Source organism: Cebus imitator, unplaced genomic scaffold (assembly GCF_001604975.1).
Source record: "Cebus imitator isolate Cc_AM_T3 unplaced genomic scaffold, Cebus_imitator-1.0 Scaffold38, whole genome shotgun sequence".
Lineage (NCBI taxonomy): Eukaryota > Metazoa > Chordata > Mammalia > Primates > Cebidae > Cebus > Cebus imitator.
In genome coordinates, this window is record NW_016107353.1 from 3,402,185 (window position 1) to 3,426,275 (window position 24,091).

General features: G+C 54.8%; 1 protein-coding gene across 3 annotated transcripts; it reads right to left on the reverse strand.

The window, feature by feature from the left end:
- Positions 1 to 578: 578 nt before the first annotated feature.
- SLC45A3 (solute carrier family 45 member 3) lies at positions 579 to 23,927 on the reverse strand. 3 transcript variants are annotated; one of them, XM_017525458.2, is made up of 6 exons: positions 23,706 to 23,927; positions 8,790 to 8,913; positions 6,515 to 6,916; positions 4,513 to 5,298; positions 3,568 to 3,833; positions 579 to 1,432 (listed from the first exon to the last, which is right to left on the reverse strand). In XM_017525458.2, exons 3-6 carry the CDS (start codon positions 6,684 to 6,686, stop codon positions 995 to 997), a joined length of 1,662 nt encoding a protein of 553 aa, XP_017380947.1. In that variant the 5' UTR covers positions 6,687 to 6,916; positions 8,790 to 8,913; positions 23,706 to 23,927; the 3' UTR covers positions 579 to 994. The 3 variants fall into 3 exon arrangements, with proteins under 3 accessions (XP_017380947.1, XP_017380949.1, XP_037593293.1); XM_017525460.2 differs by lacking the exon at positions 23,706 to 23,927 and adding an exon at positions 12,424 to 12,508; XM_037737365.1 differs by lacking the exon at positions 23,706 to 23,927 and adding an exon at positions 10,662 to 10,913.
- Between the last annotated feature and the right edge of the window lie 164 nt (positions 23,928 to 24,091).

The following is a 24,091-nucleotide window of genomic DNA, read 5'->3' on the forward strand; positions in this document are numbered from 1 at the left end:
ACCAGGCTGGGCCGAGGGAAGAGGGATTGTTAGGGAAGCTGCTGAGACCTGAAGCCCTACCCTCCACCTTCCTTCAAAACCCTAACCTTGGGTAACAGCATTTGGAATATCAGTTGGAACAGTAGAATTTCCAAGGTCCTGGGTTAGGCATTTTTTGGGGCCAGACCCCAGGAGAAGATTCTGGCAACGATCAGCCCAATGCCCAGCTATCTCAGGGGACCTGATTGCTGGGGATCCCACCCTACCCAAATCTTAGACACCGACACAGAAAAGCTAGCAATGGATTCCCTTCTGCTTCGTTAAATAAATAAGTTAAATATTTAAATGCCTGTGTCCCTATGATGGCAACAGAGGGACCAACAGGCCAAGGTGAGAGCTGTTGTGGTGGGGGGGAATCAGCAAAAAGGCAGTGCTGTGGACTGAGGGGACACGGTTCTTGCGTACTGACCCTCAGGACTCTTTCCCCTGCAAATAACTTTCATACTTTCAAATCCCATGGAGGAGTGTTTCATCCTAGAAACTCCCACACAAGAGCTACATTAAATGAACCTGCAAGTTAAGGGGGCTTGGAGGTGGGAAACCAGGTGGCTGAGTTTATTCAGCTCCCGAAATCCTTCTCTAGGTATGTCTCAACCGGGAGGCTAGCTGTTAACCCTGAGCCTGGGTAATCCATCTGCAGAGTCCCCGCATTCCAGTGCACGGAGTGAATCAAATGCCCTGCCCTTCTGGCCTCCCTGTAGAAGTCCAGACTGAAACCCACTTGGAAGGTCTCCAGTCTGGCAGCCCTAGAGACTGGGAAGAGGGGAAGAGCGAAGCCCCAGCCCCCAGCTGTGCAGCTACACACCTCAGCGCCACAGGGTGGCAGCAGAGAGCCACACTACTTTGGCAGCAACAGAACTGGTGGGCAGCCCAGCAACCCCCGGTTGGGGCTAACGGGAGTAGGGAGCTGGGACCCAGTGAGGCAGGCCCTCCACCCCAATGTGCTGGAAGTATTCTACACTGAGTATTTGGCCAAGTCGTTCTTGTCAAATACTACCTGTGTAGCAAAGTAAATGGCGACCAGACCCAGGCCTGCGGCAGACACCATGTAAGCAGTGACAGACTGGCTGAGCTGGACAATGGAGCCCATGAACAGGGATGGGGCCACCTGGGACAGCAGGAAGGCACTATCCAGGATGGCAAGGTCCAGGCAGATGCCCCGGCCTGGAACCACCCTGGCCTCGGTGGGCTCACCCACCACCATGCGCACAGAGACGTCACAGGCAGAGGCCCCGCAGAGCGAGGGTGAAGGTGGGAGCAGACTACTGCCTCCAGCACCCACGTGTCCATTGGGGAAGGGAGCTCCAGGCTTCGGGCCTGGAAGGAAGCTGGTCATCAGGCTGTCCTCACTGCCGGCGCCTCCAGCGTCCCCTCGGTATTTGGGCAGGAACACCTAAGGTAGAAGGGTGAAGAAAAGGGGACAGGGACAGGTGTGTACCCAGCACTAGGACCCCCCAGATGTGAGAACAGACCCTCGCCTCCATCCCAGGGGCCGGAAAAACACAGACAATGGGACTTCATTATAATCAGGAGCAGGAGAGAAGATGGAGACCCTACTTGGTCTGGGTCTAGATAGTACCCTTCCTCAGGAATGGGAGAAGGGTAATGGGGCAGGGCAGGGACGAGTCTGAACCCCGAAGTCTAGGACTCCTCTAGCCTCTTAGAACAGGTAAGAGGCAGACAAACCCAATACTGCAGGTCAGAAAGAGAACAGGGCTCCAAGGTAAGGAAAAGACACAGAGAGAATGAAGACAGTGGGAAGAGAGCTGCACAGAATAGAGGAAGAAGAGCCAAGGCAAGGCCCTGATGGCCCACACCCCACGCAGGCTCTCCTAACCTTCTTCCTTCCTGTCTGCCCTCTGCTTTGACATCGGAATCCTCATTACCCTGTGCATAGAAGCTCTGCCTCTCTGGGGTCCCAGATGCCACTGAAGTCACTGCCCTGCCATGAGGTCCCTGTCCCCAGCCTCAGGGCAGGGAGAATCCAGTAGGCCCCAAGCAGGAGAAATGCCCCTCTTCCCACCTCCCCCGGCCCCAGCCGTGCTAATGTTGAAGGCTTCTCACTTCCTTCCCGCCGTCTGCGTTAGATCAGGGTGACTGGTCGAGCACCAGCCCTAGTCCCTGCCCTCGGTGGCCCAGAGCCTCCTATTTAAGGACACGGCCAGGACTTAGCCAACACTATCCCCAGGCCAGAAGTGTTGGGTTGGCTGCATTTGCGAGCTAGGAGCCATGGCAGCGCTCAAACCTGGTACCAGGGAAGCCCGCGGCTCACCATGCAGCGCAACAAGTGGGCAAAGGAACAGGAGACAGCATGCAGTGCCAGGCCCACCATCATCTGCTGTTAGGAAGGGGCCTCCAGGACCTCTCCCTGTCTGCCACCCAGGAATGTCCATGAGGCTGGAGTCTGGACTGACTCCGAGGACGGACACGGCTAGCTCCAGAATGTTCCCTGGCACAACCAGCACGTACTCAGGCCTGGCTGCTCATGCCAGCCCTCTGTCCCCAGCCCAGGCAATCAGAAGAATAGAGGCTGAAGGTTATCAGTGGGCTAACAGGAGTCTCAGGAACCAGGCGCCCCCAACCAAAACCTTAGCCCCTCCCCTCCAGGCCCCACCCTGCAGCTACCTACTCAGTTAACCAGCCTCCCAGCTGCGAACTTACCTACTTCTCCTCAAGTGCTACGAGGCGCAGGGGCAGGTCTTCCCCACAGTCTGGGAGCTCTGTGAGAGCAAGCCTGCATCTCCTCCTCCCTTGGGACACCCCAACTTCATACCCCTCAAGGCAGAGTCCAGCCCCCAGGGTTGTAGCTCAGTGAGGTCAGTGGAGGGGACTAGGGTGACCACACTGCCTGGGTTAGGGGGCTTCCCAAGGAAGGGGGCACCTGGGGGTTAGTGTGGGGCTGACCAAGAAGGAGGTCCCCACAGCTTACACAGCGTCCAAGTGAGTGGGTTAGGTGTACATCTGGGGAAGTGGAAGAGGATGAAGGCAAAGGAGAGATGCAGGAAAAGAAAAGGGAATTAGAAAAGAAAAATAAGCCAGAAAGAAAGGGGGCAGGAAGGAGCCTGCCCCATCTCAGAGACTGGAGCAGGACACAGGCTAAGCCAGGTTGCCACTCCCTGATAAAAGAGGTGTTGCTAAGGCCGGACCAGTCCCACTCCCATCTGCTGAGGCTGCGTGGGGCAGGGGTCACCTGATCCAGCCCCTGCCTCTTCATGGAATGGCCAGCCTAGAAGCCTAGGGCTCCTGTTGGCCTGTCTCTTTGGGATTCCCAGTGATGGATTTTGCATTTCCTGCAATCATCTATTCCAGTGCTTCATAGTCCTGACCCCAGGAAGTAATTCCCAGAATCTAACCTACACTCTTCTTCTGCAGCCCAAGCCTCTGGCCCTGGCACTAGGATGAGCTTCCTCTCTGATCCAAAGAAGCCTTCTCCAAATTTGCTTGCCAATACCAGGCTCTGGGCTAGGCAGCCTCCCAAAAACCCAGACCACCCCTCCACCCCGACTCCACCCACCAGCCAATGAGTACCTGCTTCTCCCGGTGGTAGAGGGAGGCCAGTGTGTAGGGCAGGATCTGCAGGGCTGAGAAGGTGAACCCGGTGAGGGCAGCTGAAGCCGTCACCACGGCCACACTGTGGGACAGGCATGTGGCACCAGCAGCCACAGGGAAAGCCGCCACACTGGCCAGATAGACTGCGCGGGTGCCAAATCGCTGCACCAGCCGGTCCATGACCAGAGAGAAGACCAGGGAGATGGCACACTGCAGGAAGAGCCCCAGACTGCCCATCCGAACACCTGGAGAAGGAGAGAGGCTATCAGCGCCTGGGGGGGGAGAGCACGCGCAGTCTCGGTGGAGATGAGAATGTGGGGCCACAGGCACCTGCTGGAGGAGACCTGCTGTGGACCCGCCCTGCTCCCCAGTGCCCTTCCCCTTCCTACCTGTAGCAGTGGGAGGCTAGGTTCTTCCACTGACCCTCAGAGGATGTGGCCAAAGCCACTTGCTAAAGGCAGAGGAAGTGGTCTAAAGGTTTACTGGGAGTCTCAGCTGTGGGGACAGGAGGGCGAGAGGCAACACAAAGGTGGCTGGGAATAGGCTTCAAGATGCTTCTAGGATGTTTGAACTGGAAGGTGCTGGTGAGATTATGTGGAACATCATCGGGGGAGCAGAGGGCACACTGTGGCTGCAGCCAGGCAGATCTGAAATCCAGCCTTGACTCCTCCACTCCCTCTAGACTTTGAACAAGCTCCGCCTTTCCTTCTGCCAAATTCAGGCAATGACTCTGATCAAACTCCTAGAGCCTCTGGAGGCCCTCCTGAAACTGCGCACAGAGCTTTTCCACACCCATGAGGAACTGTGTATGCAGACGGGGTCCATCCCTGCTTTCCTGACGGAGAAGTTGGGGCCAGGATGGAGAAGAACCAGCCCTGACACAGCTCCGAGTGTCCTCTCTGGTACCAGCCTCCGCAGCCTTACCTTCATCATAGTGTCTCCGGGCCTCAGTGCCCGGCTCAGCTCGGGGCACGCCCTGGTACAGCCCCTCACCCACGAAATCCGTATAAAACAGCGTGAAGGTCATGAGTGCCATCCAGCTGCACAGCTCAGCCATGAAGAGCCGGCGCAGGGTGCGGGGCATGCGGCAGCACAGCTGGTGCAGACGGGGAAGCAGGGCGCCCAGGTTCCGGAAAGCCAGGTAGGCCCGGCACGGACAGCAGCGAGGCGGCAGGGAGGGGGCTGACAGTGCTTCTGCGGGCTCGGCTGGGCCCAGCGCCGCCTCCTCTGCCACCAGCAGTGTGGCTGCTACACAGGTGAGGAAGATGAGGGTGAGCAGGCCAAAGAGGCACTCCTCCTGGGTGCCCAGGTAGGGGGCGAGGGCACTGGTGTCCCAGTCAATGGCAGGTAGGAGGTAGCCCAGGCAGCCCCCAAGACTGATCATGAAGGCATAGACGGAGTAGGCCTGGCGACAGTGGTCCGGGTCCCGGAATAGGTCAGAGAGCAGGGCCTCCAGTGGGGTGAAGCACACCTGGCCGCAGAAATCCAGCAGCCCCACACCCAGGATAAGCAGTGCCAACTCCAGGGGCCTGGGATCCGGGCACAGCAGCCCTGCCAGCCAGCCAGCCCTCGGGATGACAAAGAGGCTCAGCAGGATGCCCAAGGACAGCGCCCAGATGAAGGGCCGCCGCCGGCCATAGCGTCCGCGCCAGTGGTCACTGGCTGAGCCTAGGAGCGGGACAGAGACCAGGCCCAGCACTGGACCAATGCCTGCAAGAAGGGGAAGCAGTATGAGTCAATGGTTAGGACTACTGAAGGGCAAGGGGAAGGAGAACTGAGCTCTGCGAGAAGCTTGGAAATGACATTCTGTACTAGACACTGCACTGCACCTTCACAGGGGTGCTGTGATTTACTCCTCCTGACATGGGTATTACAGATGCCCCCATTTTCTTTCTTTCTTTCTTTCTTTTTTTTTTTTTTTTTTTTTTTTTTTTTTTTTTTTTTTTTTTTTTTGAGGCAGAGTTTCACTCTTGTTGCCCAGGCTGGAGTGCAATAGTGAGATCTTGGCTCACTGCAACCTCCGCCTCCGGGTTAAAGCGATTCTCCTGCCTCAGCCTCCTGAGTAGCTGGGACTACAGATGTCTGCCACTATGTCTGGCTAATTTCGTATTTTTAGTAGAGACAGGGTTTCTCCATGTTGGTCAGGCTGGTCTCGAACTCCCGACCTCAGGCGATCCGCCCGCCTAGGCCTCCCAAAGTGCTGTGATTACAGGCGTGAGCCACTGCACCTGGCCAGATGTCGCCATTTTCAGATGGACAGACTGAAGCATGGGGCAACTAAGAAGTGATACTTACACAAAGGCACAGAACTAGGGAGGGTAAGAGACAGCGTTTCAACAGGCAGTGTGACTCCAGAGCCTGTGGTCCTCACAGGGACCCCTCTCCCTGGGGGTGAGGGATTGTCACACAATGGTGGCTACTTGCCTTCTGTAGCTTTTGTAGAATTTATCTGCAGAGTCAGGAGCCCACCCCTTGTCCTAGGGGTAAGAGCAAGCCCTGGCTGGGAGACCTTGATGGAGTACCAGCTCTACTGTTCAGCTGCTATTCGGCCTTGGCTAAGGCTTACCCAACCTCTTAAAAGCCTCTGCTTCCCTCTCTGTCAAATGGACTACCTCAAATGGTGGCTGTAAGCATTACATGAGGTAATAGATCATAAAAGGGCTAGCCAAAGGTGAGGAGCATTTTTCCAGTGTCTCCTATGAGCCAGCCACTGAGGACCAGGGAGCCACAGGCGACTGGGGTATGTCCTTGGTATTCTTTTTCTCTTGGTGTGCCCCCTCAGCCCAGGGTAATTCTCCTGCCCAGCACTGCCTACCCAGCAGACCACCTCTCCCTCCAAGCAGCTCCCAGGGGAGAGGCACTCCTGTCCTGCATCCCAGGTGGCACACATCTGGAGCAGGAAGGAAGGAGGGCCATAGTGACTCACCCAGCACCATGGTCATGAACTTCTCCTCCACGCCCACTTCCAGCAGCAGAGGCGGCACATAGGTGATGCCTGCGGCCAAACACACCTCCAGGCCAAAGGTTAGCAGGTTGACCAGCAGGAGCTGGGCTTTCCGGTGCCGCAACAGGCGGCTCACCCACAGTCTCTGGACCATGGTGGGCCAGGCGGGTAGGGCTCAAGGGGCCGTTCAAGCCCTCCAGAACTGCTTCGTCTCAGCTCTGCTCCAGAAGCCGCGGCCTCTCCTTCTTGCTGCCGCCAACTGCCTAGGAGTCAGCCAGATGCCCATTTCCGCCAGCCCTTTGGTGCCAGTCCAGCTTCTCAGCCCATGCTCGACACCTGCTGCTGTGGGGCACCTCAGCGGGGACACATCTCATCACTCAGATCCTAGAAGGGCGGGGCAATCACAAGCACATCAGTGTTAAGTCCTGGGAGCCAGGTCTCCAGGATTTGCTCTAAATTGTCTGGATCCCGATCATTCACAGGCTGGCGATTGGCCCTCCACCGAGGTGCCACCCCCTGCTGCCTAGCCAGGAAATGCATGTTAATATTAGTCTAAGGCTGACATAATTAATAAGGCAAATATGATTTTTTAGGCCTCAGCACACTGCAGAGCCAAACAGGTGTTGGTTATTCTCTGTTTTTGAAAAATCTACAATTGGCTTTGCCTGCTAGGTTTGGAGGACGGCAGAAATCAAACCAACTGAATTTTTAGTTGCGCAGGCCCAGCTATCAAGGTGCCCCTGGAGACCCCGTGCCAGGCCTGGATGTTTGCTTTTCTCTTTCTACTCCCCAAACCTGGGCTGTTCAACTCCCTCTCGTTAAGAGTAACATATCCTATTCCGCACCGCCTGGCCAGGAGCCAGACTGCACCACGACACCTACCCGCAAAGACCAGAATGAAGGGAAATGGGAGCAGAGGCTGTGTGGCGCTGGGTCGAGTTTTAGAGAAGGCTCCCTGGGATGAGCCCAGGCCTGAACATCTCTCCCTTGAGATTCTCCCTGAGTTCAGCGTTCATGGGGAAGAAACAAGCCCACACATGGCTGTCCAGCTGTCATGGGAGAGTGGAGCCGTCCCCAGGTTCTAGCTCACAGGGGCATGAAGCCATACCACCTGGCAACACCTGTAATGATACCAGTGACCTCCCCGAGCTGGCAGCATGCCCAGCCACTTCCAGGGCAGCCTTTCTGAGCTCCTTAAATGGCAGAGAAAGGAATTTTTCTATCCTCCTTAAATTTTCAGCAGAGAAGCCTCACACCCTTTCCTAGTAGCTCTGCCTCCTGTGCAGAGAGAACCATCCTATACTTGCCCCACCAGGCAAGCGGCCTCCAAGTCTTGCTTCCTGACAGTACACCCAGTGCAGTCTCCTCGGCTTAGAAGTGACTATGAAAAGCTGGGATGGGTGGTGCATGCCTGTAATCCCAGCACTCTGAGAGGCGGAGGTGGGCAGATCACCTGAGGTCAGGACCAGCCTGGCCAACATGGTGAAACCCCATCTCTACTAAAAATACAAAAATTAGCCGGGCATGGTGGCAGGCACCTAAAATCCCAGCTACTCGGGAGGTTGAGACAGGAGAGCTGTTTCAACCTGGGAGGCGGAGGTTGTAGTAAGCCGAGATCGTGCCACTACACTCCAACCTTGTCAACAGAGCAAGACTCCATCTCAGAAAAAAAAAAAAAAAAAAAGAAGTGACTACAAAAGAGGGAATCAGGTCAGGCATCAAGAGTAGGTACTACAGAGGGTGAGCCTTGGTGAGGAAAGGCAGGAGGCTCCTTATCGGTTATCCATCCCAAAACAGAGGAAGGGGACAGAGCTTCCTGGTACTCATGGCTGGAGCACCTTCCTTCTCCTCCCCAATTCAGTCCCGTAAATGCTACTGAAGGGCAGCTACTCTGGTGCAAGGACCACAGCGGGTGAGGGCCTGGCTCGTCTCCTCCACCAGAAACCACCCACAGCCCCCACTCATGCCCTCCTCCAACCTCAGCACCTCATAATAAAAGGTGCTTCAACTTCTCTTTTCACATATACTAAGCCCCATGGGGCCTTGCATGTTACAAAGCATGTTGTGGTGCTCTGAGCTGTGCCACAGAGAAATCAGACAGGGCCGGGTGTGGTGGCTCACACCTGTAACCCCAGGGCTTCGAGAGGCCAAGGCAAGAGGATCGCTTGAGCCCACGAGTTTGAGACCAGCCTGGGCAACACAGCGAAACCCCATCTCTACAGAAAAATTAAAATCAGCCAGGCATGGTAGTACACACCTGTGGTCTCAGCTACCCAAGAGGCTCAGGTGGGAGGATTGCTTGAGTCTGGGAAGTCGAGGCTACAGTAAACAGTGATCGTTACCACTGTCCTCCAGGTCTGGCTGACAAAGGGGGACACTGTCTAAAAAAAAAAAAATCAGCTGGGCGCGGTGGCTCAACCCTGTAATCCCAGCACTTTGGGAGGCCGAGGCAGGTGGATCACGAGGTCAAGAGATCGAGACCATCCTGGTCAACATGGTGAAACCCCGTCTCTACTAAAAATACAAAAAATTAGCTGGGCATGGTGGTACGTGCCTGTAATCCCAGCTACTCAGGAGGCTGAGGCAGGAGAATTGCCTGAACCCAGGAGGCAGAGGTTGCGGTGAGCCGAGATCGCGCCATTGCACTCCAGCCTGGGTAACAAGAGCGAAACTCCGTCTCAAAAAAAAAAAAAAATCAGATGGCTATTAGTCCTGGGTAAGGTCTGTTCACTCTATTACCACTTTCAGGGGCTTTGCAGCTGGTAGATCATGAGGGAAGGGAATTGAGATAAGGCTAGGCAACCAGAAGCCTCCTCCCTAAATCCTGCTCAGATTCCCGCTTTGGGATGGGGCACAGGGCCTCCTATAGAGGTGGCATGATGAGGCCTGTAAAATACTGCCCCGTACTATCTCCAAAAGGAAGGTGGAAGGCCAGCCGCCAGTCTTAGCTGAGCTGTCGTAGGTTCAACTTGAGCCCCTCGTTGCTGCATTTCCACCGTGCCCCCAAGAAGGAAAGCAGGAGACAGCACAGAGACCAAGAGGCAGCGCCGCCCAGCCTAAAGGGAGGTGTTCTGCGGCCCAGGGATTCCAGCCCCTTCCACTCCCCACCCTTGTTCTGGGAGGGCCATGAATGCTAGCCTGCTCCGGGCTTTCAGGAGACCAGGTCCTCCTTGAGCAAACAGAGACTTTGTTAGACCCAGCCTCGCCCATAACCTGCACCCATTCTCCAAGTCCCAGCTGCTCCCTATTTTTTAAAATAAATTTCAGGCCAGGCACAGTGGCTCACATTGGTAATCCCAGCACTTTGGGAGGCTGGAGTGGGAGGATGGCTTGAGGCCAGGAGCTTAAGAACAGCCTGGGCAACATAGCAAGGCCTTCTTTCTACAAAAATAAAAATAAATAGGCCAGGTAAGGTGGCTCCTGCTTGTAATCCCGGCATTTTGAGAGGCTGAGGTGGGCAGATTACCTGAGGTCAGGAGGTTTGAGACCAGCCTAGTCAACATGGTGAAACCCTATCTCTACCAAAAATACAAAAATTAGCTGGACATGGTACTGTGTGCCTGTAATCCCAGATACTGGGGAGGCTGACGCAGGAGAACTGTTTGAACCTGGGAGGTGGAAGCTGCAGTGAGCCGACATCACGCCATTCCACTCCAGCCTGGGCGACAGAGCAAGATTCCAACTCAAAAAATAAATAAAATAAAAAATAAAAGTAGCTGGGCATGGTGACATGCACCTATAATCCCAGCTCCTCAGGAGGCTGAGGTGGGAGGCTCTCCTGAGCACAGGCGTTCCAGGCTGCATATGAACTATGATCATGCAACTGTTCTCCAGCCTGGGGAACAGAATGAGACCTGCTGTCTAAAAAAATAAAAAAAAAAAACAAAATTAAACCACAGCTCTCCAGCAACCATTAATCACCTCATCTGCCTTGCCCCTCCCTTAATCCAGTTCCCAGGCCCCCCAGGAATGAGCAGGATCCTTCTTAGCCCACGTGGGAAAAAAGACACAAAGGGGTAAGGAGAAGAGTACCCCCATCCTCCTGCAGCCCAGGAAGTTCATCAGTAGCCTTCCCATTCCTGGGGTGCCTTTCTCCAATGCCCCCCACCCCTACCTAGAGATTCTTTACCTGGTAACTAGGGCTTGGGCCAGGTGGGGAAAGGAGTTGACTAGGAAGGCAGCAGTTCCAAGCACCCCCGTATTCTTTGGTTGCAGGGCCTGTCCTCCCTCTTTTGACTTCTACTCTGCCCAGGTGGTCCAGAGTACTCTTGCCACCTCCAGACTTGACTCTGCCCAGCCCAGAATTGCCTGAGGAGTTCCAACCCCATAAGCGCACGCTACCTCCAAAGCCCCCTTTTCTTATGCTTGCATCTGTTCCCGTGCCCCAGTCCCTATTACTTCATCCCCACTCCAGGGTCCTCCGGTTAAGGACACCATAGAGGACTCTTGAGCACTAAATCCAGCTGCCTGCCATGCCCTCCAGGGCCTTCTTCCCTGGAGCACAAACAGAGGAGCCCAGGCTCTCTCAGTTCTCAGGCTCAGGGAGGTCAGAGAACAAGAAGTCTTTCAGTACCACTTTCCCGGCCACCACTCCCATCAGCAGCCCCAGGGCAAGCTTCTTGCCAAAGCATGCAAGTGACAGATCAGTGTTGGAACCCTGCCTCCTGCCCCAAGTCCTCCTGCCCCAAGTCCTCCTGCTCCAAGTCTGGGGAACTCCCGCGTCCTCCTGAGGACAGGGTCCAATTCTCCCCTACACCCTCCAGTCCTGGAGATGCTTCTGATGAAAATCCTCTTGCCCCACTACTCCTGGAACACTTTGCCTGGCAAAGACAAGATCAACCAGAAGAGCCAGCCTCACAGCATTCACCTGGCAAGGAGTGGGCAGGAAGAGGAGGGAAGTGGAGGGCTGACCTCTCAGAAAGGCAAAGGAACAGGAGGCAGCCTTCTAGGACAAGTCCCTCTCAAGTTCCAACTATCTCCCCTCCTCTCCGGACCCAGCAATGGCAAGACAGCAGGAAAGCTGGAGAATGCCCAAAGCCTCTGGGAACCTTTGTGGAGCTCTGCCCAGGCCACCCTTCCTCATCCTTGGGGGAACAGAATCAAAACCCAGACAGGCCAAGGGCCCTGAGCAAGGTCAGTGAACCTGGATCCTCACTGCCCCACTCCAAGTACTGGGAGATACATGCCCCTATGCATCCCAATATGTGGCACCCCCAGGGCCCTAGCAAGAAGAGGAACAGGGAAATGTTTACCTAATTAATGAGTGGTTGAAAGCAAGGGGAGACAGTAGAAGCAAAGGTGAGGGCTTAGGTCCTCCTCCTCCCACGTGCTCCCCACACACCAAGGACTTTCCAGGCCCAACTCCAGAGGGAGCAACTCCTACGGGCTCAAAGATGGTGAGTGGCTCAGATAAACCCTCCTGGATTGGAAAGCCCCCATTCAGACCAGACCCTGAGCAGGGAGTTTGGGGGAAATGAAACTGAGCAACAGGAACAAACGTGGCCTGAACTTTGTCCAAAATACAGAAGACAGGGTGGCAGAGGAGGGGGAAAGCCGACCCGAGCCCGCTCCCTGGTAGCTCCCTCAGGGAAGGGAGGGTCAGAGGGGGATGTATAAAGGGGCCTTTGAGGGCTTTCAAAGGGGCTCCTGCCACCCCGCACGGCTGAGGTGGAGCTGGGGGAGCAGAGCTGGGGGAGCAGATTCCCTCCGCAGACAGACAGAGGCCAGTGGAAGCCCAGGCTGGGGTAGCCCCCGCCCCAGGCCTGTGTCAGGCAGCAATTCTAAGGCTTCTTTATGCAGGCCAGCATCAAACCCCACCCAGGCACATCAAACGGCCGCCCCCACCCTGACCCCGCAGGCTGGGCGACCCTGCGTCTTCCCTGCACACTCACAAAGACCCACTGCTTTCTCCCAGGCTCCTCAGAAGCAGCTCCGCTCCCCTTCACAGCCACCCTGCAGCCCTCCCTGCAGAAGGGGAAACTGGGGGCTGGCGAGGCACGAGGAGTAATGACTCAGCTGAGGCAAGCGGGTGGGGTCACCCTGGGCCAACCTCCCGGACACACACCCCACCAAGGCTGCCCTGCCCCAGATCAGTGTGATGGCCGGGAAGGGGGCGACCCCAGGGCCTTGCTCCAAACTGAGCTCTCCAGGGTCCTCTAGCTTGGGGGCAGGGAGTGGACCTCTCAGGTCTGAGGGTTCCCCAGGCCACGTCCCCAGTACCCACCCCCCACTAGCCCCAGTCCGAGGAAACATCCCCATTACCTACCCCCTACTAGCCCCAGTCTGAGGGGACCAAGGCTGTCACCTTACCTAATGAAACCTGGCACACCGCGCTCCCCACATGAGCCACACCCTCACAGCAGCTCCATAGGAGCCTTGGGGGCACCCCAGCCAGGAGACCTGGAAGCGGGCATTCTAGTGAGGCAATGAGCTCCCTATCACAACAGATCCCGTTTGTGAGGGGTGCTGTGTGCCTGGGCTGCTGGGGAGATGGCAGGAGGTACATGGCGTTAGACAGCCATGTTTGGTGACCCCCAACCCACTCAGTCTTTGATTCTCTGGGACCAAATATTTCCAAAGCAGTGAGGATCTCTGCTTTCCCCAACCCTGCCCTAGAAAAAAAACAGTGATTTTCAGAAAGAGCGGAGGCCCACAATTTCGCAGGGCCCCCAGGGGCACCTGAGGACCCCACTCAGAATGAAACCTCCCAACCTCAGGGACTCCTAAGAAAGAATAATGGCCGGCAGTGGGAAGGGGGACCCCAGCCGCACCCCGGACTTGCTCCCTGGCGCCTGCCTCCCCCAGGGCCCGGAGGCCAGGGATTTAGAGTTCGCCCTGCTGAGCTGCCTTTTCTTCAGCGGGACTGGAAGCCTTCTGCTTAGCAGCTTGTCAGAGAGGGTGAGGGGGCTGCAGGCCGGGACACAAAGGGGGATTAGGGAGAAACCCCTCGGCCTGCAGAGTAATCCATCAAACTCCCTTGGGCTGCCAGCGCAGGCCCCTTCCCACTCAATTCCCCTTCCAGCTGCTGCTGGCCCCCACCCCCTCCGGCTCCTGAGCCCGTCACTTCGGGCAGCAAAGAGAATCCCAGGCCCTAGGGGGGCAGAGGGGGCACACCACAGACACTGGGAAAAGGGCAACGGCTCCCTCCTCCCCCCACCCTCAATGTGTGAAAACCCAACAGGTGGCAGTGGCGTGGTGGAGAGTGGCTTTTGTTGCCCTGTCTGAGAGCCCCAGTCCAGCTTTGGAAAGGAAACAAATGCCAGAGGAGATTGGGGGAAGGGGAGGGGAAGGGACAGAGGGGACGGGACAGAGGGGACGGGACAGAGGGGCAGTCCCTGGAACCAGTACTGCACTCCCCTCCCCTCTCCTACCCAGTGACAGGGATTCTGGGGCTGGCCTGACCCTCACCTTGGCCAATCAGTCCTGGACAGCCTAAGCTGGGGCTGAAGCATGGGGACCCTCCCAGGGGTCACCTGGCAATCCCATGGTGACAGTCAATACAGGCACACATTCTGACTCCAGGCACCTGGGCCTCCCAACCACACTGAGAAAAGCCGCAACCCAAGGTCACACTGGGCATGCCCTCCAAGGGACCAGCAGTGCTCTTCAACCTGGAGCTCTCTTCCACCCAAGGCACCACAACCTTCTGAGTCCTGCCGTCCCCAAACCCTGGCAGACTCTGCAGGGTCACCTGGGTTTGGGAGTCTGCCTGACCTGGCTTTGCACGCCAGCTCCACCATGTATTATAACTGCATGAGCCTGTAACTTGACCTCCCCAAGACTCAGTTTCCTCATCGACAATGAACGATAGCAGGCCGGGTGTGGTGGCTCACGCCTGTAATCCCAGCACTTTGGGAGGCTGAGGAGGGCGAATCGCCTGAGGTCAAAAAGTTTTTCACCAAAATGGTGAAACCGCCATCTCTACTAAAAATACAAAAATTAGCCAGGCCCAGGCATAGTGGTGCAAGCCTGTAATCCCAGCTGCTACTCGGGAGGATGAGGCATGAGAATCGCCTGAAACCAGGAGGCCGAGGTTGCAGTGAACAGAGATCGTGCCACTGCACTCCAGCCTGGGCAACGGGGTGACTCTGCCTCAAAAACAAACAAAAAAACACAAAACAGAAGACAGGAAACAAAATGCACAACAGCAGCCAACGCTGAGGTTATAATACATGCCAGGCACTCTGCCATGAGTCTTAGTCTTCCAATGATGCGATGAGGTGGGTACAATTAGTATACCCATTTTACAGGCACGGAAACGTAGATTAATATCACCAACTTTGCCAGGTGAGGTGGCTCACGCCTGTAATCCCAGCACTTTCAGAGGCCAAGGCAGGTGGATCACAAGGTCAAGGGATCGATACCATCCTGGCCAACATGGTGAAACCCCATCTCTACTAAAAATACAAAAATTAGCTGGGCATGGTGGCAGGCACCTGTAATCCCAGCTACTCAGGAGGCTGAGACAGAACTGCTGTCTCAGCCTCCTGAGTAGCTGGGATTACAGGTGAGAACTGCTGAGACAGGAGAACTGCTTGAACCCGGGAGGCGGAGGCTGCGGTGAGCCGAGATTGTGCCACTGCACTCCAGCCTTGTCAACAGACCAAGACTCCATCTCAAAACAAACAAACAAAAAACACCAACTTCGTAGATGTAGCACGTGCTTGAGACACAGGATATGAAAGATCTTGGTGGCCACTTCTTCGGTCACCTCCTCAGGGAGGTAGGGCTTTCTCATTCCCAAACAGGAGCAGCCCTGGTTAGGGGAGACCAATTACACTTTCTTCTCCGTTTTCTTATTCTCCTCTCATCCATGTGCCTCCCCCACCGCACTAGCGCCTCTTTCAGCCCCTAGCAGCAAGAGGAATGCCAAGAATGTAACTGCCTCCCCAGGTGCTGGCCCCAACAGGTGAGGAGAGGTCACTGCAACAGACCTGCCTGCTGGAGGAAGGCTGAGCCGGGAGGTGGAAGGTGGGACAAAGATCCCATAGTTAAGAGACAGCGTGATTTCCACCCACAGGGAAATTGAACACGGCGGCCGATCCCTACTAACTGCCTCAGAGGCGTCTGGCATGCGCTAGGTACTTGATAGACTGTACCTTCTCTCTAATAACTCATACAATTCATACACTCCAAATCCAAGGGAAGTATTTAATATTCATATTCAAGGATGAGCAGCTCAGAACATAACATGCCAAGGCTGCACAAATAAACAGTGGTTGAGCAGACAATTCAAACCATTGGAAAATGCCGAAAGGTGCTCTGAAGTGGGAGCCAGGAGAGAGCAGTCCTGTTTCAACAACTTGTTTTTATAGCTGTGTAGTCTAGACAAGCCATCTCGCCTCTCTGGGACTCAGTTTCTGCACCTGTAAAATGAGAGCTCATCCGGATAAGGCCAAGGGTTCTTTCCATCTGTGCAGCCAGGCGATCTCACATACGTCCTGGCGATCTCACACGCATCCCAGAGATCTCACACGCGTCCCGGAGATCTCACACGCGTCCCGGCGATCTCACACGCGTCCCGGCGATCTCACACGCATCCCGGCGATCTCACACGCGTCCCGGAGATCTCACACGCGTCCCGGAGATCTCACATGCATCCCCTACCCCCGTAGGTGCTTTTTCACAGGCAGGTACCCCCAAAGGCTCACTGACGAGGCTACATGGCACTGAGGAAGGCATTTATGTTCACAACAGGAATACAAAATCCGTACTTTGTATTTGGACTTTCATGGCCTCCCACAAATGAGTCAAGGGGAAGCAGGTTGAGAAGTGCGCCCACCTGCACTTACCCCATCCTTGTCTGCCCACTCTCAAGTACCAACAGAGGGCCAAGGGTCAGCGGTCACCTGAAACTGAGCCAAGTAACCAGGACATCTGGGGGCAGAACTGCCCTCTTCCCTAGTCCTTCCCAGAGTTGGACTCTGTTCCTGGCAGAAATTAGTAACTGAATTCTCTCCTTGGGCCACAATAAATGCTTCCCTACAAGGTGGGGCAGTACGAAGAAATTCCTTGGTCCAAAAGTAGGGGAAGAACATGGGAGGGGAAGAGGGAGCTTGGCACAGTGTCCAGGCCGCTCGGAAGTCCCTCCCCCCATCCTGCCTTTTCCTACAGCCCCTGTAAAGAGAAGCCTCAGTGGCCTTCCTCCTGCTAAACTTGAACCCTGCCAGTCAGCCAGACAGACAGCTCTCCCCATCCACGTATAGCCAGTCGTGGTCTTCCCTTTAGCCTGGCCTCCCTTAGGAGGTGAGGTGTACAGGAAAGAGGCCAGGAGACTGAGGATCTGGGCAGACCTACAGATGAGCAGCGCCCCGGACCTAAAGTCAGACCATGGTGCTGGTTCCAGCCCTGCCATGTCCCTCCTCGAGGGTTTCAAATACAGTGGCCAGTAAGCCTTTATTAGACCTGAGTCCTAGAGGCTGTGACTGGTCGCATTTATAATCAGAGGGCTCCAAGTCAGACTCGGTTCTCTGCAAGTGTGTTCTCAAAAACACTTCCTCCGTGGTGAGCAAGGAAAGAGTGGGACCCCAAAGAAACTCATTTTCACAATTAAGGATCCCAAGCTTGCTGACACTTGGAAGTATACCTCAGTGCACACAATCTAACCTCCCCTAAGGGAACGTCAAACAGCACTGAAATCCATCCACCCACCCAACACCACAGAGCCTCAATTGTGCGTAAACCCGCTGTGAAGGTGCTGGGGACACGGCAACAACTGATCGCAGCTCCCTGTGGCAAAAGGGATAAAATGCAATAAAATGCAATCAGTGTGCAACAAGGTAGCACAAGTGTGAAGACATAAATCCACGGTGGGGGGGGGGGGACTGAAGGTGGGGGCACATGCAGCTCTTCCAGGGCTTCCTAGAGGGAATGGCCATGTTGCTTAGCCTTGAAGGATAAGCAGGTAGGTACTACACAACGTAGGAGCATGGGTAGGAAGAATCCCTTTTCCTCCCCATCATAAGGTTCAGAATTGACACCTCTATAACAAAAGTATAAGAGGCTGGGCACAGTGGCTCATGCCTGTAATACCAGCACTTTGGGAGGACAAGGCGGGTGGATCACTTGAGGTCAGGAGTTCGAGACCAGCCTGGCCAGTATGGTGAAACCTGTCTCTAGTAAAAACACAAAAAATTAGCTGGGCGTGGTGGCACGTGTCTGTAATCCCAGCTATTCAGGAGGCTGAGGCATGAGAATCACTTGAACCTAGGAGGCAGAGGTCGCAGTGAGCCGAGATTGCACCACTGCACTCCAGCCTGGGCGACAGAGCAAGATGCCATCTCAAAATCGACAATGTCTCCAAAAAAAGAGAAAGAAAAACATAAAAATTTATTTGATCACAGTTTTATATGATACAAGAGCCTTTAGAAATGAAAACCCAAAAGATAAAGTATCATTTTTTTTTTGAGACTAGATCTTGTTCTGTTGCCCAGACTGGAGTGCAGTGGCGTAATCTCAGCTCACTGCAACCTCCACCTCCCGGATTTAAGTGATTGTCCTGCCTCAGCCTCCTGAGAAGCTAGGACTATAGGCGTGTGTCACCACACCCGACTAATTTTTATATTTTTAGTAGAGACAGGGTTTCACCATGTTGGCCAGGCTGGTCTTGAACACCTGACCTCAGGTGATCCACCCGCCTCAGCCTCCCAAAGTGCTGGGATTACAGGCATGAGCCACTGCGCCCAGCCTAAGTATCCATTTTTATGCTTAGGTTTGAGAAAGCACAAACAGGATGCAGAAATGTGATCAGACAACAAGGGTATGAGCTAACAGACTGAGTGGTGAACCCAGCAAGGCCTGTCCAGATTCTTCTCAGCCTCTCTGTGGCAGGATTTCTTCCTCTAGGAATGGGGTAGGACCCCTCTGCAATGAGGGCCTTATGACCTACTACCACACAAGACAGGTCAGATAATTTCTTTATGACCAGTTCTTACACAGAAAGGCAGGACAAGGAGTAATATTTTTAGATTATATGGCTGGCTTTGGGGAGAAGGGTTCTAGTTTCTATGACCTGCCTTTGAAAAGGGGGATTCGCTTTGGCCTGCCTCGGGAAAGAATGAGGGATGAGGGACAGGAGGTGAGACAGAAACTTTGCCTGAGGCCCTCACTTTAGGGTATCATTTTCTGAACCCCAACAGCAGAAAAAGGTATATATCTGTAAAGTAAGGCCCTTGGAGCCTGGGACTTCTCATCACTCCCACCCCTCCTTTTGACCTGTCCCCAGTGAGGTATGCTGGAAAGAATACCAGACTCAAAATCATGAGACTTGTTTTTGATCTCAGATCCGGACTGGCTATCTCCGTGTCCCTAGATGATTCAGCACACCTCCGTGGGACCCCAAATAAGGGAATTCACCAGCACTGGGCTTGTTTTTGCTTCCAACTTCCCCTTCCTGGACTGCCTCTCCCTCCACCTGAGCCCTGCCCAGCTCAAATCTCACACCTCCTCCACAGTTCCTCTACACCCCCCTGGAAACTGAGCTGTCAAGTATCCCCTCTGCTCTAACCAGGCAGCCCCCAGGGTTGGAGGCTGCCCACAGTCCTCAGAGCCTCAGATTTGCAGCCTTTCCCTACTGTCATCCTCCTCACAAGTGCTTCAGCTCCTGGAAAGCGGGGAGCACAGGCCCTGAGAAGAGTAGGTGCCCAGCAGAAGGCCTATGGATAAAGCTGAATCAGGATTCCTGGCGGATGTGATTTCACCAGTACACCTGGGATCCAGGCAGGGCCATGCTCAAGCTATATGGGTGCTCTGCTCTCTAGGGACAGGAACCAGGAGTGGGAATCTAAATTGCCACATCCCTAGAGATGGGCCAGGCACTCTTAGCTTGAACACTATTTGCCAACTCAAAGTACACTTGAGATTAGCGAGGCCGGGGGCAGTGGGGCACACAGCGACCACAGAGGAAAGACAGGAACTGCTGTTGTGGGCTGGCTGCTCCTAAGGGTATCCTCTCTGACTGGGCATCCTGTCTATCCTGGATGTGGTGACTGGGGGACCGTGGACTACAGCACCAGGAGGTGGCCTCCAAACCCCTTCTTGTTGGCTGGTCCCAGCTCCCTAGACAGTGATCTCTAGAAGTAACAAAGAAGGGGAAAGGAACAAACATTAGGGAACACCTGGCATATGCAGGCACTTGGCTGAATATGCACATCACGTTTAATCCTCACCATAACCATGCAAGGTGAATCTTATCTCCATTTTACAGGCAATGAAGTCAAGGCCAATAGGGGAACAGGCCCATCAGAAGCAAGAGAGTCCATAAGTCAATCAGGGACAGTGGCAATACTGTGGATTTCTTCCCGTGGAGGAGAAAACACAGGCCATGTAGTAAAAAAAGGGATTAAACAGGATATTCTAGCCAGCTATCGGGACCATCCCGTGATGGCTCTGTCACCAGCTGCCCCCCTCCCCAGCCCAAGCAGGGACACTTAATACACTGGACAAAGCTCAACACTCCAGCTCTATTGCTGGGAGTCGAGTGGCATCAGTGTTCAAGACACTGGGCCTGGTACCAACTGGTCCAGTCTCCACCCCTGCTGCCCAGCAAACAGGGCCACTAACTGTTCAAAGGAAGCTAGGCTGGGTTTTTTTTTTTCCAGACACCAAAGAATACTGCAAAACACCCTAAGGGTTGGGGAGGGAGGACAGAGCAGAATCCCAGCTTCAGGGTACCTTCCCTATATAGTTTTCCTAAAAATAACAACAAATAACTTTTTGCATAGAAGGCTCTTAAGTTCTCAGAATTTTCTCTGAATTCATATTCATGGTAGCCTTTTTCAGCCTGAGGGGTACACTCTGGGAAGGTAAGCTGGGCAGGGGTTTCTGCACCAATTAAATACAAGTCACACAGTAGCAGAGTAGAGGAGAGACATGGTCATCCGATCCTGGTGTGATCTTTGCACAGGACCACAAGTTCAACTGCAGATGTGTCCTTCGTAGCTTACACATAGTTATCTATGATCTAATTCCCTTGCTAAGAAACTCTGGTTTCTAAGTGTAAGTCACAATGATTGGCTCTATTGTCACCAAATAACAGCAGCTGACATTTATCAAGTTCTTTTTACAAGCAGCTGCTGTGCTCAGAGCTTTACCTACATCAGCTTATTTAATCCTGGCAATACTCCGAGATAGGTACTATTATCCTCATTTTACAGAGGAGGAAGTTGAAACAGCTTAAATAACTTGCGCAAGAGGAAATCAGATTCAAATCATTTTGCCAAAGCCCAATCTCTTAACTATTCATACGAACTCCCCAAAGTCCAGAAGACCTTGCTACCAAAGAAATAAGGTCTAGAGCAGGTTTTTATTTTCTGTTTTTTAAGAGCAACACCCAAGAAGAGGGTCCCAGGCTAGGCACTGCTGTCCATTCACTCACAAATGATCAATATAATATATAGTTGGTACTAACATTTATTGAGCACTTATTATGTGTCAGACACACAGTTTAGTACTCTATATACAATATTTAATAAAGCTATAATTTTTAGACTTTATATATAATGTAATTATATGTTTATAAATTTTATATCTATCATAATCTACTTAACAAAGGTATATAGTAGGTATTATCATCCCCATTTTTCAGCCAGGGATACTGAGGCTTGGACGAGGTTAAGTAACTTGCCAAGCTAGTGGAGCTCAGCTAGTGAAGCAAGTGAAGCAGCCAATATAGAAACTGTCTTTCTGGCTGGATCTGGTGGCTCATGCCTGTAATCCCAACATTTTGGGAAGCCGAGGCAGAAAGATCACCTGAGGTCATGAGTTCAAGACCAGCCTACCCAATATGGCAAAACACCATATTTACTAAAAATACAAAACTTTAGCCAGGCATGGTGGTGGGTGCCTGTAATCCCAGCTAGTTGGGAGGCTGAGACAGGAGAATCGCTTGAACCTGGGAGGTAGAGGTTGCATTGAGCTAAGATCGTGCCATTGCACTACAGCCTGGGCAACAAGAGTGAAACTCCATCTCAAAAAAAAAAAAGACAAGAAACTGTCTTTCTGAGAATCTGGGTGTTTATCTATTATGTTGAGTTATCAGGGTGTGATGTCCAGATTACAGTACTTAAAGTTAACTTTGAGTCTTCCAACCAGCCCTGCTGGGGCTGAGAGCTCCAGTTTGGGTAAGGGGGGAGCTGGAGAGAGGCCTCCACTATCCCTCCACCACGCAGCGACCTGGAAGGGGGTCAGGAGACCATCAGGGATTGTTGTCTACTTCTCCTCCTTCAAGGTTATTTAGAGAGCCAGGAGGGACAGGGAAGTTCACCACACACTCCATGAATACATGGGAAAACTCCCCGTAACACACACCCACTAAATTGGGGCCTGTCTGTCCACAGCTGTACATTCATCCACAGCTGTATTTTTATCTTCAAACTCATCCTGCTGACTCAAGCTTCATTTTCTGAACACTTTCAGAACAACAGAGTCCTGGCTCCACGACAGGCCTGGTGGGAGGAGATAAGGGTGGAATGAGGGAATGGGACTGATCCAACAGAAGGGCCTGCGACCTCAAATGACGTCCCACTTGTCCCCTAGAATATGCTGCTGTATGGGCTTCCTCAGGCTTCCCGTCTAGCCTGGACCTCCCAGGCTCTCCTGGCTCCCTGAATAACCTTGAAGGAGGAGGAGACCCTCACCTCCCAGGTCTTAGGTGGGGAAGGAGAGACTTCTGCAAATGGCAAACAGGTGTGATGTGGTGGTACCTGGGCATCTGGCGCAGCTTCTCAGAGCTCTGGGCCTAGGCACTCCTGCTGCAGAGCCCCAGGGACCTGCCACTCCCACTCTCACCCCATAGGCCAGGCTGTTCCCCAGGCCTCGGGCAGGTGAGTCCACACCAAGGCTGTCTCTGGCCTGAAAGGAGATCTGCTAAGTGGATCAGGAAAGGTAGCCCGAAGCCCCTAGGACCTCACCCCCACCCCTAAGCAAAGGTTCCAGGAGCCCAGCAAGGGTCACTCTCGGCCCTGGTCAATTGGCAATGCCCGGCTGCAGACTCCAGGGCAGCAAGACAGCAGCTGGGCTATTCTTAGTCCCTGCTCCACTGGGATCGGGTCTGTGTAACAGCTGAAGGGCGAGTCCTCACCAGGTATCTACCATGCCAAACCTCTCCCTACCCCCAACTCTGGCGCCTAGGAAAAAGAGGAGGTCGAGGAACATGCCCTGGGGTGGGAAAAAGCTAAGCAGGTCAAGAGTATCTGTCAGGAGCATGGCGGCTGATTCAGAGGTCAAGGGCAAGAGCAACTGACAGGACCGCAGTGCCTGCGGGGAGCGGGCGACTACAGGAAGGCCTGACCCGAATTCGGGAGAAAGTCTGCGGGTCCCTGGGGCTCTCCGGCAGGCGTGCCTAGGCCCAGAGCTCTGAGAAGCTGCGCCAGATGCCCAGGTACCACCACATCACACCTGTTTGCCGTTTGCAGAACTCTCTGCTTCCCCACCTAAGACCTGGGAGGCGAGGAGAAAACAGCGGCCTTTCTCCCTCCCCAGAGGGGTAAACTGAAGCTGAAAAGGGCACAGTCACACACGCACACACAGTCCAGCCCCAACTGTGCGCCCAGAGCCTCGCCCCAGGTCTAAATTCCGAGAAGGCTCAGTCCCCTTTCCCTCCCTTAATAACTCTCTCACTCTTCCTCGAGAAACCCAGCCCCGGCCAGAGCACCTCGCGAAGCCACGGCCGTCTTCCCCCGTCCCGGCTCCCCCAGGTCCCGGACCGTGCGCGCCGCAGTGACTCATCCTGCCCCTTTCCGGTGAAGCCCAGACAAGGGAAGAAAATAAACGCAACTTTTCAAAGAAAAGTCTGACGCGGGAGGCTGCAACAGTGGCGAGCGGCCGGTCCGCCAGCCGTCGGCCAGGCCCGGCCCGGGGCTCCTGGGAGGGGCCGCTCCCCGCCCACCCCGCCGCCCCGCACCTCCTGCCTGCCCGCCCTCCGCGGAAGAAAGCACCGCTCAGCCGGGACTCGTGCAGGCGCCGGGCGCTCGGCACCCGCCCCGGCAGAGCGCGTGGGACGCGCCCTCCTCTGGGATTCGCGCGGGGCTCGGCGCGCAGCGCCCCGGACGGCCACGGCGCGGCCCCATCCCGCGGGGCGCAAAACACGCGACACCGCGGAGCTCGGCCGCGCACTGCTCCTCCCTTTCCCGCGCCGGGACCCTCACCCCTGGGAGAGGAGGGGGCGCGCTCCTACCTGGCCGAGGCGCGCGGCTGTCACCCGCGGCCAGCGCATGCAGGCTGGTCACCCACCCCCCCGCTTCCTTGCCCCCACGCGCGCCAGCCGGCGGCTTTTAAATCTCCAGGTTACTCCGCGGGGGGAGAGAGCATGCGCGCTGGGACTGCCAGGAGGGGGGCGGGGCGAGGCGGGACGGAGGTGGGGGGTGCTGCAGGGGGGCTAGAGGGGTGGGGCTGGTACCCAGGGGAAGAAAGCGGGAGGTCTCCAAGCTGGCTTTGTAGCCGCGCCGCGACGGGCAGCCCCCGCGTGGCTGCCAGACTGCCCTATCATTACCTAGGGCAGCGTACCGCCCCCTCTGTCGCTCGCCACCAAACATTGAGGTGAAAGCTACCCGGCTTCGCGGG